At 35.4% G+C, this 17,494-nt stretch overlaps 1 protein-coding gene across 1 annotated transcript in view; it reads right to left on the reverse strand.

Annotated features, from left to right (window-relative positions):
* LOC109062573 (leukocyte tyrosine kinase receptor-like) overlaps positions 1–17,494 on the reverse strand; it is a 45,165-nt gene that overhangs the window by 9,254 nt on the left and 18,417 nt on the right. The window contains exons 5-17 of the mRNA XM_042742530.1: positions 16,943–17,082; positions 16,595–16,735; positions 14,324–14,473; positions 12,737–12,837; positions 12,012–12,172; positions 10,674–10,768; positions 9,615–9,695; positions 9,278–9,452; positions 4,982–5,132; positions 4,743–4,874; positions 4,307–4,463; positions 2,406–2,588; positions 780–878 (exon numbers count right to left, since the gene is read on the reverse strand). Coding sequence (XP_042598464.1) covers positions 780–878; positions 2,406–2,588; positions 4,307–4,463; positions 4,743–4,874; positions 4,982–5,132; positions 9,278–9,452; positions 9,615–9,695; positions 10,674–10,768; positions 12,012–12,172; positions 12,737–12,837; positions 14,324–14,473; positions 16,595–16,735; positions 16,943–17,082 — 1,766 coding nt within the window. The remainder of the gene's footprint in view (positions 1–779; positions 879–2,405; positions 2,589–4,306; positions 4,464–4,742; positions 4,875–4,981; positions 5,133–9,277; positions 9,453–9,614; positions 9,696–10,673; positions 10,769–12,011; positions 12,173–12,736; positions 12,838–14,323; positions 14,474–16,594; positions 16,736–16,942; positions 17,083–17,494) is intronic.

Genomic DNA, 17,494 nt, shown 5'->3' on the forward strand with positions numbered 1-17,494 from the left:
AAATATATATATGTATAGGGTCACATATGATTGTCAATGTCTAGTTAAAAATACAGTTCATAATTTAAGATAAAAGGTAATAGTTTATAATTGCATTAATACAAATTATTACATTATATAATGCAAAACAGATCGTTGTTAAATTAACTAGTAACTAGTTGACCTGATTTTTTTTTAAACTAATCTGTTAAAAATGTTATAACATTTATTAATGACTTAATAATGAATGTTAACATGAAGTACTGTAATATCAAAAATATGTGCTTGGCCTCTTCTGGCTCTTTAACTCAAAACACACTTGCAGTAATAAACAGTGGCGCCAACTTCAATAAGTCACATAAGGACTTCTATTATCTACCACGAGTTTCATGTTTATTACTGAATCAGTGCGGATGTGTGCGTGGCCTGTTTTCTCAATACAGCCAACTTCTATGAGCAAAAAATCAGTGCTAGTGCATATTGGGTGTACTGAAAAACACTAACACAACTGGAGGATTTATTTCAGATATTTTCTAGGTGACATGCGTGTGTCTGTGTTTACTGTAAATATGTGCAAATACAGTTCTGCTTATAAGTTTTATAATCTGCAAGTTTTAGTAACTGTTTCTGGATGTGTGCAATAAAACTAAATGCATGTTTTTTTATGATCTAATATCATTTTTTTTAAGATGTTATCTCACTCTTAAAAATGCTAAACATCTTACAGATGTAAGGTGTATGTATATTTAAGAGCAAAAATGTACATCAGTAAAGACAGTCTGGATTAGATAAAGCCTGACCTGCAAGTGGTTGTAGAAATATCTTTCCCATGGGGTGAACAAAAGAGACGCCATCATGTCCATCTGCTGTGATGCCATCAAGAGGGGGTGCATCACCACCTGGGCAAAGGTGACATCAGAGTAAAAAAAAAAAAATTATAAAAACTGTTATTAAAACAAACAATCCACATCGTAAAAAAAAAACACTTGGGCTGCAAATGCACATGTGATGATTTTTAAATGAAACATCTGCCTCACAAAGCAAGTCATTCTTTGTAATAACTAACAACAGATCTTTGTTTTACAGTGTGTTTCAGTAAAAACACACAGCAAGGGGTCAATAATAACTTTGAACAGAACATTTGAAATACAATCTTAACCTTGTGGTGTTAGGCTTCTCCTGTGTTTTCAATTACAATGCCAAAATATTTAGCTTTAGCAGTAAAAATCAGTAAATAAAAAGATAAACATATATTCTACAGCATAATGCAATGTACTGGTATATCACAAAATAAATAAATGTATATAATACAATTTATTTTCCATACTATATACACTAACATCTAAATGATTTTATTTAATAATTTTATTCAGCAAGCACAGATTAAATTAATTAAAAGTGACAGTTAAGTCATTTCTTATATTATATGTTGTATTTATAATGTTACAAAAGATTCCTATTTCAAATAAATTCTCTGCTTTTGCACAACATAGCACAACAATTATAACACTGACAATAATGAGAAAGGTTTCTTAAGCACCAAATAAGCATATTAGAATGATTTCTGAATAATCATGTGACACTGAAGACCAAAATAATGGCTGCTAAATAATTCAGCTTTTCATAACAGAAATAAATTATATATCAACATATGTATTATTTTAAAGGGATAGTTCAACCAAAAGACCTTTGTTCATCTTCAGAACACAAATTAAGATATTTTTGATTAAATCCAAGAGCTCTCTGACCCTGCCATAGACAGCAAGGATCCTAACACGATCGAGGTCCAGAAACTGATATTACGGTAATTACAACATGGCGTGAACGCAGCATATCATGAGGCATGTGTTTGCTTCAACTCCATGTAAACAACACATGCGCATGCTGACGGATGTGTGTGTTCAGTGTAAGCAGCGCCAGCATGCACATGCATTGTTTACATGAAGTGGAAGCAAGTGCATGTGTCATGATACTCTCTCCATAATGGTGGGCGCCACAGCATAAGGGATGAGGAGGAGAAGAATTGTTGAATAAAGTCGTTATTATTTTGTTATTTTTCATCAAAAAGTATTCTCGTAGCATCGTAAAATTACGGTTGAACTCCTGATGTCACATGGACTATTTTACTGATGTCCTTTCTACGTTTCTTGATCGTGATAAAAACCTTGTTGTCTATGGGAGGGTCAAAGAGCTCTCGGATTTTATTAATAATATCTTAATTTGAGTTCCGAGGCTTACAGGTTTGGAACGACATGAGGGTGAGTAATTAATGACAGAGTTTTCATTTTTGGGTGAACTATCCCTTTAAATTGTAATAAGTTATAATATTAATGTTTTATTGTATTTTTGATCACATAAATTCAGCCTCAGCGAGTTTATGGTTGTGATTGTGACATATGTGCAAGTGTTTTTAATCTAACATTCACCTCTGTATCCTCCACCACCACCTCCAGCGGTGCAAGCGCCCCCACCTCCCCCAAACCCTCCAAATGTAGCCCACCCCAGCACTGACAAAGCCTCAGGACAGGATGAGCCTCCTTGACCTCCTTCCACAAGAGATTTCCCTGCCCAGGCGAGAGAAGACAGGTCACTCCACCCACCTCCTCCACCTAAAAACACACACACACACACACACACACACACCACACACACACACACACACACACACACACACACACACACACACACACACACAGAAATACAGACATGTTTACTCAGGGCTGGGCATGTTAGTTTAAAGTTGTTCCACAAAGAATTTCCTTTGGTTTAAGGATGCAAAATGCAGCAAACTTGTAGATACTAATTACTACTCATTGTCCACTCTTTTACTTTTTTGGCAGATACATATGTCCAGGGTGCAATTTGTGAAAAAAACAGAGGGGGGGGATGCTTTTGAAAATTTTTATGAAATGTTTTTAATATGACGGAAATTGTATTTAGTGAGATCTCAGTTTAATAAAAACAGTGTAAGCCTACGTTAGGCCTATTAATTGTAATGATTTAATGTCCACGGTTATTCAAACAACAAATTACATAGAGAAAGCGAGCAAAGAACACAACAGAGCTTTTTGAAACTCCGAATCAGTTAAACCATTGCGTCGCAAAATGATTCACTATTTCGAAACGCTCCAATCGGATCGCGTATCGCGAATCATTTGATTCAGATCGGGACATCAGAGCGGGTTTGCATGATGTTTTTATCCCCACCGGGGACAAAAGTTATTCAGCAGAGGCAGGGATGCATAGACCAGAGAGGGGGAAATCCCCCCCATCCCCCCCGGCAAATCGCACCCTGCATATGTCTATTAAGTGAGTGCCCATAACTGCTTACATATGACAGTTCAGCATAAAAAACATCATCCAGATGCCAATCCCACAAAACATCCTTCATTACTTACAGGATTGTCATAAGATAATGTAATCCCGATGGCTGAACTGACAGTATTGTGCTGTTGTGAAAAAGCTGGTAGGTATTTAATGAAGTTAGAGAGCCCATGAAACATTCGCTGGAATAATACTTGTCCTTTATCCAAATCTAAACCACAGAGTAGCTGCATTCAAAGAAAGTAATTTCAATATCATATCACAGTACAAGCAGCGACTGAGAGTAGCCACTGATCCTAAAGCTGGACTTTGGGGATTGACTGGACATTAAGTTTAAGGTAAAAAACACATTATTTTCCACATACCGTACATTATTGTTGCTCCTCTCTGCCCTGCCTTTCTGAAACGTGTTGATTTTTACCAAGCTCATTGTTCTGAAAAGTACAGTGTGCTCTGATTGGCCAGTTATCCAGGGCATTGTGATTGGCCAAATACCTCAACCGTGCGGCGGAAATGTTATGCCCCTTACCATCATTGAAAACACACAGCATCATCGAGAGAATAAAATCTCACACAGCAAGAATAAAAGTTATGGCTTCTTTCTTTAAATAAACATTTGGGCGGTGTTATGCAAATCTTCCCACACAGTGATGTAAATTTGTGGGGGCGTGTTTGAATGAGGCATTTTAGGAAGGTGTGGTTGAGTCTTAACTTTTACAAAGAATATCTCTTTGGGTTTGAGACTTTAATATTTGGAACTTTACGGATCTTATATATGCATGAACAGCTCTTAACACTCCAAAGAGAACATGAGATCGTGTCATATGACCTCTTTAAAAAGATATAACCCCTTTAAGTGGTTTAATGAAATGAGCAACATTGTGTAGCTAACATTGTTATTAAAAGAAATGATCACTGTTGAACGTATCAACTGAATGAATTTTGGGCCATAAAATATAATTAAAAAATAATATCATATAAATTTTTGTCATTGAAAGAGTACCTGCTGCTCCGGATTTGCCATTGACACCAGGGACAGAGGTGTCATTCTCATATTGTTCCAGAAAAATTTGATCCAGGCTGCTCTCAGGGTCCTCTAGGTAGGCCTTTCCTCCTCCTCCTGCTGCAATCAGCAAAGGCACTAGTTCCCCGTTCTCCATCTGCCCCCGTGCATCCCAAAAACAACATCAGACTTACTTTTCATTCAAGTAAAAAAGAAAGCCTCCTATGATTCCAGACAAGCCTTCACTTCCATCTGTATTCCAATTCAGACGACCCCAAATTATTTCAGGATGTCTCAAAAATGTTTGTCTAGACAAGCACTATCAGGCGACGACTGCCATCCACATGGTTCCCCTTAAGAGGACTAACAAGGCTGTGATGGATATTTTCAAAGATGTGTCTGAGACAAGAAAATGGGAAGAAAAGAAAGCTCTTACCCGATAAACATATGTGGCTCCTCCACCACCACCTCCGCCCCCTGCCCACTTTAAGGCCGAACCATCACTGTCAAAACCATCTTCTATCACAGAAGACTCCCCAAGACAGATTTTATGGGTCACGGGGTTCCTCTGTAAATATTTGAAGAAAACATAGAGATGTAAACAGAGCTATACATAAATACATTGCAAATATCATGGCAACCCAATGGTCAAGTCTGAGTTTCTGCTTCACTCACTCCTGGACATGCATCTTCTCCTTGGTGTCCAATTAGGATGTAGAGTATGTCACCTTTCTCCAGTGGGAAGATAGCTGAGATGATGACACCATGTGACCGTTTGTTATGGTTTTTTGCTCCTTTGCCTCCTGCGGCTCCATAAGCTGAAATCCTGAAAAAAGAGGATGTTCTCTTAGTACCCAAAACACACAAAAAAAAAAAATAAAACACACACCCTATACCAAAAAACAAAAACACACAAAAAGAGAAAAAAAAATTAGATAAAAAAAAAAAAAAAAAAAAAATAAAAATAAAAAATAATATGAATTAAATTAAATTGGGACACTTTTTGCCATTGAGAAAAACAGGAAAAAATGTGACCAATTAATCCAAATTTACTTTATATATAATATTCCCTTATAATTAGTCCACACTTAATCTGTTCAAATGGTCCTCTAAGATACATTTGGTGTGAACTGTTTTACATTTTATAAGACAATATGAAATATTTGAAATGAATTATTTTAATATTTCATGACAGTTATCATGACCATACTGTTTTTAAAGTAAAATAATTCTAAATAATAATAGTTCAAATTTATCAATAGATACTACATTTATAAATCATAAGAAAAAACATGTTGTCGACTAAGTTAATATTTTTCCGATAATATTTCAATCAATTTGCATTCATTGTAGTACACTGTCAAAGGCTTAGGCTACAGCAAATTATTTTAATTTGGAAACATGTTTTCTTTATATCATGCTTCATATTACTAATATCACACAGTATTAAAAGTGTCTTTATACATGAAAATATAGCTGCCTTAATATTTTAGAAAGGGGGTCCCTCACAAGGGGATCATCATACTCGAGGGTCTTTGGCATCACAAAATTTGAAAATCCCTGTATTAATAAATACTATATATATATATATATATATATATATTTTTTTTTTTTTTTTTTAATTTTTTTTTTAAAGCCAGTCATGGCTTAGGGCACCAAAACAAAAGGATAAAATATAAAATATTTCAGTTTTCGAATGAGGGATAGCCTGGGTCTGATCTCTATATATTTCAGTCTGGCACCCTGAATGCAATAAAATCACAACATAGTGTTGTATAAGTTCATCTGATAGTTATCTGCCATGTTTTCCTGTCTCCTGCATCTCCTCTCCTGCATGCCCTTCTTCACAGACAGTTCTGGAGTTGTTTTTAATGAGCTCCCATGACTAGCCTCTATAATCACTGTAAATCAGTTCAAAGGCTTGACTACACAGGGGCCAGATTAAGTAGAGTACAGGAAGAGATTTATCTGTGCCTACAGCCAATGAGTCATGCCTCTCGCTGCCCTTATAAAAAAAATGTGTGAATTAGAGGAAAAAAAGAGAGAGAGATGAGACACAGGAAGACAGTAAAGAACTGTTTACACCTGGTATTGACATGCATCTCCTCGCAACTAGATTTTGAGGGGAGAATCTCTGCTTTTGAGAATACAAAGTTTACGTTGAGAAAGCACAAAAATGGAAAACTAGTCTAAAGCCGTTTCACACCACAATCGTGAGCGGCGTGTGAGCAGTGGATATTTTTTGGCATGCATGTTAAAGGGATAGTTCAATCAAAAATGAAAATTACCCCACAAATAAATCAACACAACTTACATATAAACACCCCAGAAAACAAATAAAGACATCATTAATGCATTCTGAGAGCTTTCTGACTCTCCCATAAACAGCAACGATCCTTACACGATCAAGGCTCAGAAACGTAGCAAGGAGATTGTTAAAATAATCCATGTGACCTCAGTGGTTCAATCGTAATTTTACAAAGCTACGAGAATACTTTTTGTGCACGAAGAAAACAAAAATAGCAACTTTATTCAACAATTAGTCCCCTCCGCGTCACCCTGCCAACATTTTGGAGAGCATCAAATACGTTAACAATGTATGCTTTTCTGTGTCAGCAGCACCGTACACGGATACGCTGTTTACATTGTTTACACTTTGATCTAAACGTAAACAATATATCCACGTACATACGTTGCATACATTGTTTACGTATGTGATAGTCTCCAAAATGGCACTATAGGGTGACACGGAGAAGACGAATTCTTGAATATTAAAGTCATTATTTGTGTTTTCTTTGCACACAAGAAGTATTCTCGTAGCTTCGTAAAATTACGGTTCAACCACTGATGTCACATGGATTATTTTAACGAACTCCTTGCTATGTTTCTGAGCCTTGATCATGTAAGGATCGTTGCTGTCTATGGAAGGGTCAGAGAGCTCTCGGAATGCATCAAAAAATATCTTAATTTGTGTTCCAAAGATGAACAAAGGTCTTACAGCTTTCCAACAACATTAGGGTGAGTAATTAATGACAGAATTTTCATTTTTGGGTGAACTATCCCTTTAAAAAATTAGTGCATTCATACCGGCAGCAGGAGGAACGCATGAGTATCAAGCAGGAGCTCGGAATAAGCATGCCTAGTGTGTTTTAATAAGAACTGGAGTATGTAAGAAAATAAAATCAAGAATCAAATATATGTATAGAAGACTTACCCATTTAAACTTGTTATTAATTATTTAGTTTGGGTGAAAGTATGGTGTATTATAAAAAACATTATAAACAGCATGTTCTATATCGAAGTATGACTGAAACAACATGATTGGAGCTGTTTTCCTGATTGTGCTTGCTGTTTCCTATTTACATGTGACCCCGTGTTTACATGTGAATCCCCATGTTAACAAACTTTCAAGACTATCAGGTTTCCCCATACATGTCCTCTTTTTGGACCTAAAATAATGCGTCCGGTCGGGATTTCTAAATCACCCAAAATGTCTGGGATTTGGCTTTTGCGTTCTACAGTCACCATTCATTGTGTGCGTTTTAAAATTAAAGCCCTGCGCGGGACTGTTTTCTTAATCCCCCTCCTGCTGTATTTTTGGCCATTGCCGCCTGCTCATGAAGGCTATCAATATGAGGAGTATTTAAATCTCTTATGAATGAGTGCTCGCTGTTCACTTTCACTTTTGATTTGGCGATCACACGCACTCTGTGTAAAGGGAGCACATCTTATAAATGTTTGAAATATTGCATAAATTATATTTGACTGAAATTCTTGTAACCATCTGCATCTGGCCCCTACTTTCCTCTTTTTGGAAAACTGAAATATGGTCACCCTAATAAATGACCAACTTGTAAGAAACATTTATAGCTGTCTTTGTAAGAAATATGTAGCTTTGGAGCTGCTGCTGTGAAGCTGTACAAATGTTTCCAGTGTGAATACTTTCTGTAGCTGCAGTGGCGATGTAGTTTCACTGATGTGAAACCAGTGTAAAGGTGCACCAAACATTTCACTGAAATACATTACAATTTTATTAATTTTGGATGTTGGTTGCAAACATAGGATGATCACCAGGGCACCAATTATCCAAAATTCACTTTTACATGGTATTTGGACATTAAAGATCCCTGCTGGCAGTGTGCACACAACCACCCTATAACGTTAAAAATCCACCCACTCCTTTTTTTAATCCCCATAAATTTTAAGCAGTGTCTCGGAACATGCTGTTTGCAGATTCCCCACCCACAACTGTTGACGGACATTGCAGTATTAGCAAAGACCCCCACCTGAGTGAGCCGCACACAATTTATCCTTATGCTAAGCATTTAAAAGCAGCATTCAAGAAAGAAATGTCTTATAACAGCTATAGAAGTTATTCAGTCCAGAGCAGTGAGTGATTTTCTGTTTTTATTAGTCAGCATACCCAGCAGTAAAGGTATTTAATATTACCCTGCTCTCACTTAAACAGTTTAAGCGCAATAAGACATGAAGGAGAGCATGTCTTATTAGTTTAGTACTCACAGGTCATGTTACAGCCATTTTCTGTGTGCGTGCTTCAGATGTGTGTGTTTAGAAAACCGTATATAAGAAGTTAAAAGTAATAGGCTCTAAAATGCATGCAAGTTTTTAGTGTGACAGACATGATAATCAAAACCAAACAGATTTTTTTACATCTGTTTTTTGCATTTTATCTGAGATACAAGCTGTAAAGGCACAGCACTATTCTGGAAAGGGGGCAGGTAGCAGCAGCTCATTTGCATTTAAAGAGACATGCACAAAAACAGTGTGTTTTTGCTTCCACTCAAACAGACATTTTCAAAATCGTATAATAAATGATCTGTGGGGTATTTTGGGCTGTATCAAACAACTTCCATCTCCTATCTCCACAAAGTCCATGAGGTACCTGTACAGTACCTGTTTTGAATCCAAGAATGACTCTAAACCAGAATGATTTCAAGCTTCTGAACTTACTTGTACATATTGGTAGCTGGAACTCTCCACATCTGAACACCTCTGAGATGGCCCTCCTTCCCCACCACCACACTGACGTTGCTGTTGCGGTAGGCACTGTCACATTGGGCTTGTGTTGGGCCTAGAGGTCCACTTGCTCCACAGGAGGTAAACCACCATGTCATTAGGGAAGCCTCTGAAAATAAAGACCCTGGTTTTGTTTTACAACCTTTGGTTTTGCCATCACAGGAATAAATTGCATTTTAAAATAAATTAAAATAGAAAACAGTTTTGAACAGTAGTGAACAAAGTTTTGAACAGTAGTGTATTTGTGTAATGCACAGGAAAGGAACCATACCTGACGCTGAGGGTTCTGGGAGAGGGCTGAAGGAGTCTAAATCATGCGGTAGTCCTTGTCCAAGAAGCAGTTCATTTAGTTCTTAAACCAGATATGGAAAGAGAACAAGGAATAAAAATGAAAGTATGACACTTACAACCCCTGTGTAGTTTTATTTTTTGAACTTGCCATTTTTACTTTTGGTTGCCTAGATCAGCATTGTATTCAATGCTGGTTTCACCAAAAAACATCTTAACCTGCTTATTCAGCAGGACTTCCTTGGTCAACCATCTCCACTAGGACAATGATGTTGATACAGTTGATTCTGGCTAGTTTACCAGTCAGAAAGCCACTAATCCAGCACAAGCAAGGATAAACCAGCCTGGACCATTATGGACCTATCTGCTGGTCTAAACTGATCCTTTCAACAGCTTTTACTGGATAAGATTTAAAGGTGTTGAGAGACCACAGACCATGACAAAGATAATATAACAGCAAGAGGACTAAACAGAAAGCTAAAGATGATATTTAGTGAACATATGGCTCAGGAATTTCTCAATATCACAGATTCTGGGAAACAAAGTTAACGAGGATACTAAATCTTGATTTTCACAAGTCTTGAATGTCAATTAACGGGCTCGTTAATTCCTGCGGTCAACTGTGTCATATCAAGAAACCTGACTCTGATGATCTGTAAATGCTTGTTAGAAAAGCAGAAAGACTATTGTTGGCATTTTTACGACATTTGCGGATTGTGAGATAGGAGGTCCTCTTATCGCTCTCTTTGCTTTCAAAACTAATCAAGCAGAATCTATATCAACTGTGTGATGAGAACCATCTCCCTCTGCTCACTGGAGACAGCGGTTAGAAATCATGTGTGTGCATCACATCTTAAATTCTCCATCTGTCTTACTAAATACTAAAATTTTTTGAAAACGCCCTATCACTGAGTGCTTGAATGCAATCATGAGTCTGTGGTGTGGTCAAAAAACTTTGCGCCAGGGATGAACAAATGAACCATTATTCTGCCCGAGTGTTGAGTACTTGGGTGCAAACTTATGTGTGAGACAGAAAGGTTACCTGTGTTAAAACATGCTGCACTTAAAGAAATGTCATCCAGTGCAATGTCAGCTTTAGATCCAGAAGTCCAGAAGGCCTGCACTTTAAGATGGAAGCTGTGCTCAAAAGAAATTAAAAATTATTTTAGAATAAGAGCAATGGTGAAATTTATTTCAGATTTATTAATGTAAATGTAGACATTTAATGAAATAACATAACTCAAGTGCAGGTCAACAATTCCACACTAAGCAGGGTAAGAATATGCCTCCTCCAAATTTTAATTAGATTTTTTTTACTTTACAGTTGTTTTGAGATATTTTTTGTCAGGGATTCCAATTTACATAGTAAATGTTTTATTTAGAATTTTCTCGGTAGTCAAAAATAAAACAAAACAAACAAACACCAACAACAAAAACATGCTTTTATTGAAGCCAGTCTGCCAAAATGACAGGTTGTGGAATGTGCCACTATATAACGTAAAAGTGTGTCTAAACACCACCTCCACAGAAGACGATCAATGCTTCCTTTAACATCACAGCCTGTTTAGCCCCGCCCACCAATTCACACACGTAGTACATAAATGATAAGAGCGGCAAATGCAGGTCTACGCAGAAACCAAACGATAAACTTGATTTGTTGAACTTTAATTTTGAGTAACTATTTTCATTACGTGATCATTATTGCTTTGATATTACAAATCGTTTGATATGTATTGAATATTTATGCATTTTTAAGCTAAATCACAACAGCGTCCATCTGTGAAGGATGTATGCTGTCAAACATACACAACTGTTAGCCAATCACAGCAGTGGGTGTTTACTTCCAAGTCTACAATCCGTCACACCTATTCAAACAGAGCGTTCTGATGAATAGCCTGTTACTTCTAAATTAGGAATTTTTTTTTTTTTTATGTAAAAATCTTGATAACATTATAAGTGGATCTCAGAGAACAGTACGAAATAAAAACACAAAGGCAGTTCATGACCCCTTTAATATTGTAATGTTAATTGTGAATTTTTATGATTAATCTTAGCTTATCATCAACTTGCAAACCCTTTGCAGTTTGCACAACCTGAGTTTGTAACTAAATATATGTGATCTAGGAATTTTACATCAATACACTTAAAAAAATCAATATAAAGTCTTAAAATTAAATTATTAGATTATGATTAAGATGGCCCTGATGGTTTCTTTCGCCAGATAGGGGATCCTTTTAACTCAGTACTGTGACAAGATGGTCTCTTTATATGATTTTGTGAAAAAAAGAAAAAAAAGGGATCTCCCTTTAGACTATATTTCCTCTTGGGGACTAATAAAAGTATTTTTCTGTCTATTTAACCATCCATCGAATCATCTTACCCTTTTAAGAACCCTGTAATTGGCAGAGCGATCTCTTGCCAAGCGTCCTTCCAGTGTCCAGATCTCTCCCAAATCAGTGGAGAAGCTGACATTCCATTCTCCACCACTGACAGGATCACTGTTCCATTGAAATCCCCACAAAGGTACAGAGAGAACTGCAACTACACAGAAAAATTAGCAGTTGAGCGTCTGCTACAAGACCAGATGTCCCCAAATAATATCTTATTCATGGACAATCAAGTGTAAAATTGGAACTTTGGCTGCATGTGTTGTTACTCTGTGTAAGCTATTTGTAGAGAAGCTGTAGAGATGTGTCCTCATTTTTCACGGACAATTAACTTGAAATCTGCCCATAAAGTCTCAGAATCCAAATACTGTGGCAAAGACAAACCACTATTTTATGTGAACAGTCACACATACACTTCTACTCATAAAGTTGTGGTTAATAAGTTGCTTTCAGCAAGTATGCATTAAAATGACCAAAAGACTTATAATATTACAAAAGATTTATACTTCAAATAAACGCTGAAGACTGAAGAAAACATTAAAATAGAAAACAGATTTTAAATTGTAAAAATATTTTACTATATTGCTAGATTTACTCTATTTTAGATCAAATAAACGTAGACTTGGAGAGCATAGAGACTTCTTTCAAACACATTTAAAAAAATATCTTATGAACTCTTAAAAAATCATAGTCTTTGACTGTCAACTTTAACTCTTACCTGACAGTCCTGATTGGACACAGTTGAAGGGAGAGCTGGGCTTTGAACCAACGCCTCACCTTCATCACCACGACCTCTGACCTTTAAAAAAAGAAAGTGCCCTGAGGCGAGAAAGTATCAGTACTCTACAGAGTGCTCAAATATGCTTACAAGACTAAAAACTTAGTAGGCGAGGCTGGAAAACATCTTACAAATGGACTTTTAAAGTCTCCCAACACAGTGCAGACAATTTTATAAAAAAGGTAGTTTCTCACACAAAAAACAGTTTGTATTTTTTTTTAAGTACATTTCAGTTTAGTGAGTTGGAATACAACTAGTCATAAAATGGAGTTGGACACCTGTACTGTAAATCTGAGATTCTACAAATACATCACACTATAATACTCCTACAGCCTGTAAATCATTACGTACTCCTCCCAAGGATAACATTTCTATCATGTTAAAATCACAGGTGCCATTGAGACACAATGAAAATAGTTCTCCTTCAAATATTTTTGATTCCCATTTCATAAAAAATCCCACTGGTTGCATTCATAACTAAAGGGATTGTGAAGAGACATTTAAAAGATGGTCTTTTTATACACATGGGTCTCTTATGTGTCTTGGTCTCAAAGCTGTTGTATTAATCTGAAGAGAATACAACATTTTTGCCAAAAATAGAAAAAAAAAATGTCTATGAGCAAAGATGGAAAGCAAAGCATCTAAATTCACATATTAGTTCAACTACATCACCTAATGTCTCTCTTAGACAGCTTGCACATATCTGTGCTATTTATTTAATTTTCTATGTTTTGTAAAGTATTTTGATAACACATAACTATAAAAAAACAATTAATTCACAAATATATATACATATAAATATCAAAAAAAAAAAATTAAATTAGTTAAAAAGTCAAACCAAACAAATATCCTCATAAACACAGTAATTTAGGTCTTAAGTGAAAGCAAACAGCTGAGAAAGAAGACTTGTAACAATACTGTATATGGATCCGGGTAGCTCTTAAAGTGACAGCAGTCTAATATTCCTGTTGTTTGTCATTCATGTTAATCAAACAACAAATGAGAGAAAATCTCTCAGTGCTTTTGACTAAATCACTTTTGTAACTTTAATAAAAAGAAATACATATTTAATTCACACAGTGAAGAATATGCAGTGTTTTATAATTACTGTGAAATGTAATTACTCATATCATGATATAAGATGTTCATATCACCCACCCCTAATTTTATGTGTTCTGTATATGTACTAATATCTATTCACAAATAATTTATATTATAAATTCAACAAATGTATACACCACCATTCAGGTTCTTTAACACTTTTTAATGTTTTTCAAAGAAACCTGATGTGAAATATAGAATTTGAAATAACTGTTTTCCATTTTAACATTAAAAATGTTATTATTCGTGTAATCGTGAATTTTCAGCAGCCATTACTGTAATCATCAGCATTATCTGAAGTAGAAATCTTTTGTAATATTAAACAATTGTTACTGTCACTTTTAAACACATTTTAACATTTGGATGTCTTGAGAATGGAAACCCTGATGGGTAACCAATACAATGACTGAAAGGTTTCACGTTTACCTTGAGTGTTTTGCAGAGTTGTGCCCAGTAGATCTGTGTCTTCATTCAGCTGTAGTCCACTAACTAGTCTCCAAGATGACTGTGATTCAGCCACTGACCATCCACATGAGCCCAACTCAAAGGAACAATATGAGCCCAAAGGTAAGGAGTCTGCAAAGACATTAAGCAAATGATGAAATGTCTGATAAATCTGTATCCACAAAATACAACTCACTGTGTCGGCAAACATTAGCAGAGCTTTAAAAGCTTATCAGAGAAATATTACATTTCCTCCCATTTATTCATTAATTCCACTTAAATGTATCATTATGATGCCTAAATCAACAAAGCTGGTGTAATTTGTTTTGCCAGATCATGATTCCAATGGATTTATCTTCATATAATAAAGAAAACACAGTTATGTTAACACAGGACAAGGACATGTGGATTGTTGTGTTGTGCCACATTAAGTATTTTAATGGCACACTAATTATTTTTAATTTGTAACGACAAGAGCTGGGGAGAAATAAAACATTTCATTGCAGTCTAAAATGTATGGTTTTAATAGAGATGAATCACCATGAGGCAAATTGTGCCTCAATAGAGCTCTACACTTTAAATATTTCATACCTAAAATGACAGCTGATATGACAAGACTCCAGCTAACGTGTGCTAATATGGTCTCTGGATTTTAGGAAAAGGCTAGGACAGATTTAACTAACTGACAGGTTCATTATACAGAGGACATGTTTTATAATGTCATGGATGTAATTAACAAGCTTAAACTTAGTGGGAGTTACTTTGATCATCTTCATTAGGATGCTGTCAGAGTTATTTATCATATGAATCCCTTCAAATAATATCAAAAGTAGTTTCCACATGTCTATATCAGAGGAAAGAATAAAAAACATTGGTCTACAATTCAAGATAAGGCTAGAATGCTTCTACATACTTCTGCATTACTTTTGCCAAATATGTATAATGTATACAAAATGTGCATCATTTTATTTATAAAATATATACACTACCATATAAAAGTTCACCAAGGCAGCATTTATTTGATCAAAAATACAAGAAAAACAGTTATCTATAAAATATTGTTTAATGTTTTTCTATTTTACGTTTTCTATTTTAATATATTTTAAAATATAATTTATTCATGTGATGTAAAGCTGAATTTTCAGCATCACTACTCCAGTCTTCATTGTCACATGATCCTTCAGAAATCATTCTGATATGCTGCTCAAGAAAAATGTGATATTATCAGTGTTGATATGACAGCAATATATAACAATATGAATTATAAAAAAGTGCTAAACAAATCAACTTAATTGAACAGATTTAAATTGTCAATTATTAATCAAATACTGTTCATTGCAGTTTAAATTATTTATCATCACATAGTTGTTACTGGCATTTGTAATGCTGAGCAAGTAGCTAATCAAACTTTTAGGGTTCTTTTGTTAATTCCATAATAATTGCCAGAATGTTTATGCAATGTATTTAGCCAATAAATCTTTAATACATTTTTACAGACTGCCAGTAAATATGGATTTCTTCTGTGAGTCTTTGTTCTCACCTTATCTAACTGGATTATACTGTAAGTGCTGTGTGCCAAATATACCATCTACAAAGTTCTTTGTACACAGACAATAATTATAAATTATCTAAGCATAGTATAAATGTTAATGGAGATGAAATAAATCAATAAATATGCAAATAGTTTTCCTAGAGGAAAGCAAACACTCATGCATTTCAGGCATTTTATGCAGCTCTTTACTCAGTGAAAAGCTTTGACAGAGAAGGTTTGCTAATCCAACGCCTCCAGTGAAAGGATTTGAAAATTATCATGGCCGGGCCTTGAGATTTAATACAGCTAATGTGAGTGACACACAGCCAGCCAGTTACTCAGCGGCACCCTCTTATATCGCCCTGTCACACTGCTGTTCATACTTTAATTGAACACTCTCAACGAAATGCAAATTGGCAAGAAAGATCTCACAAATCTTACGGATTTATAGCTTAAAGGCCACCTTTTAAAGAAATGTTTCGATTATCATAAACTGAATTAATGGAATGGTGAGACACAGCCTGTTCTCTACATTTAAAATAACAAAATACTGTCTTTTTTAAAGACTAAAGAGCGGTCTGATGTGTGCAACAGCTATTGCATTAAACTTTGAAAAGGGAACAGATTTTGAGTGTGGAGCTCACAATTACTGACAGACTGGTAAACAGAAACTATGCATCTTCCTGGCTTATAAAATATTAAAAATCTTTAATTTTACTCACTGCATATTAAGCCCTCATCTTCCCCTTGAGGACAGTCAGTATGAAAATCACACACTCTTCGCTTCTCAATGCAGCCTCCAGAATCACAGTGAAGTGATGAGTATTTCTCACAGTCTGAACCCAAATCCAAATAATCATCACCTGAAGAAAACCACAGAAAACCATAAAGATTTTGTGCCACATAAGGATAGAAGAATAATATTTAGTGCATTCATTTAAATAATTTAATGTCAAATATTAAAGTAGGCAAATTCATTGTGATAAAGTAGAAATGCTCTAAAGATGCAATACATACAGTACAATACATTTGAATTAGATAATATTTGAGAATAATTAATAAGTCGTTACCCATGACACAATCCTTCAACTCAAGTGAATCAAATGCCAGAAATCCGACTTCATGGCTGCTACAGGAAGAGTATTGCACTGTCACATGGAAAGGCTCATCTAACTGGCCAATAACAGCCTCCAGCACCTCCCACTGCGGCCTGGGACACACACAAAAAGAAATGCTTTTAACAATCACTTTACAGTACATCTGCCCAAAAAATTCAAAACATAATGGACACACAAGGTCGAAATCATCTGCACATCTGCTGAAGACAGCTGCAGTTTGTCTTTGTTTTATTTGTTTTAAACCTAAGATCAGTTTAGTAGTGTCTGAAAATTGAGAGAGGCTGGCTTTGTGGAACTCATATTACAATATATGTCATCAAAAAACGCATACATGAATCTCTCAGCTACATGTAAGAGTGCTTCATTAGATGTACAGGAGCTTAAGTACAGTGGAAAGCTAATGCATTCAGTACTATACACAGATAAACTCTGAGTTGGATGGTATTATTAAGTATATGACTGATTTGTATAATACACCACACTCCATGGCGTAACCTCTATTAA

The sequence above is a fragment of the Cyprinus carpio genome, chromosome B17, assembly GCF_018340385.1.
Source record: "Cyprinus carpio isolate SPL01 chromosome B17, ASM1834038v1, whole genome shotgun sequence".
NCBI classification, from domain to species: Eukaryota; Metazoa; Chordata; class Actinopteri; order Cypriniformes; family Cyprinidae; genus Cyprinus; species Cyprinus carpio.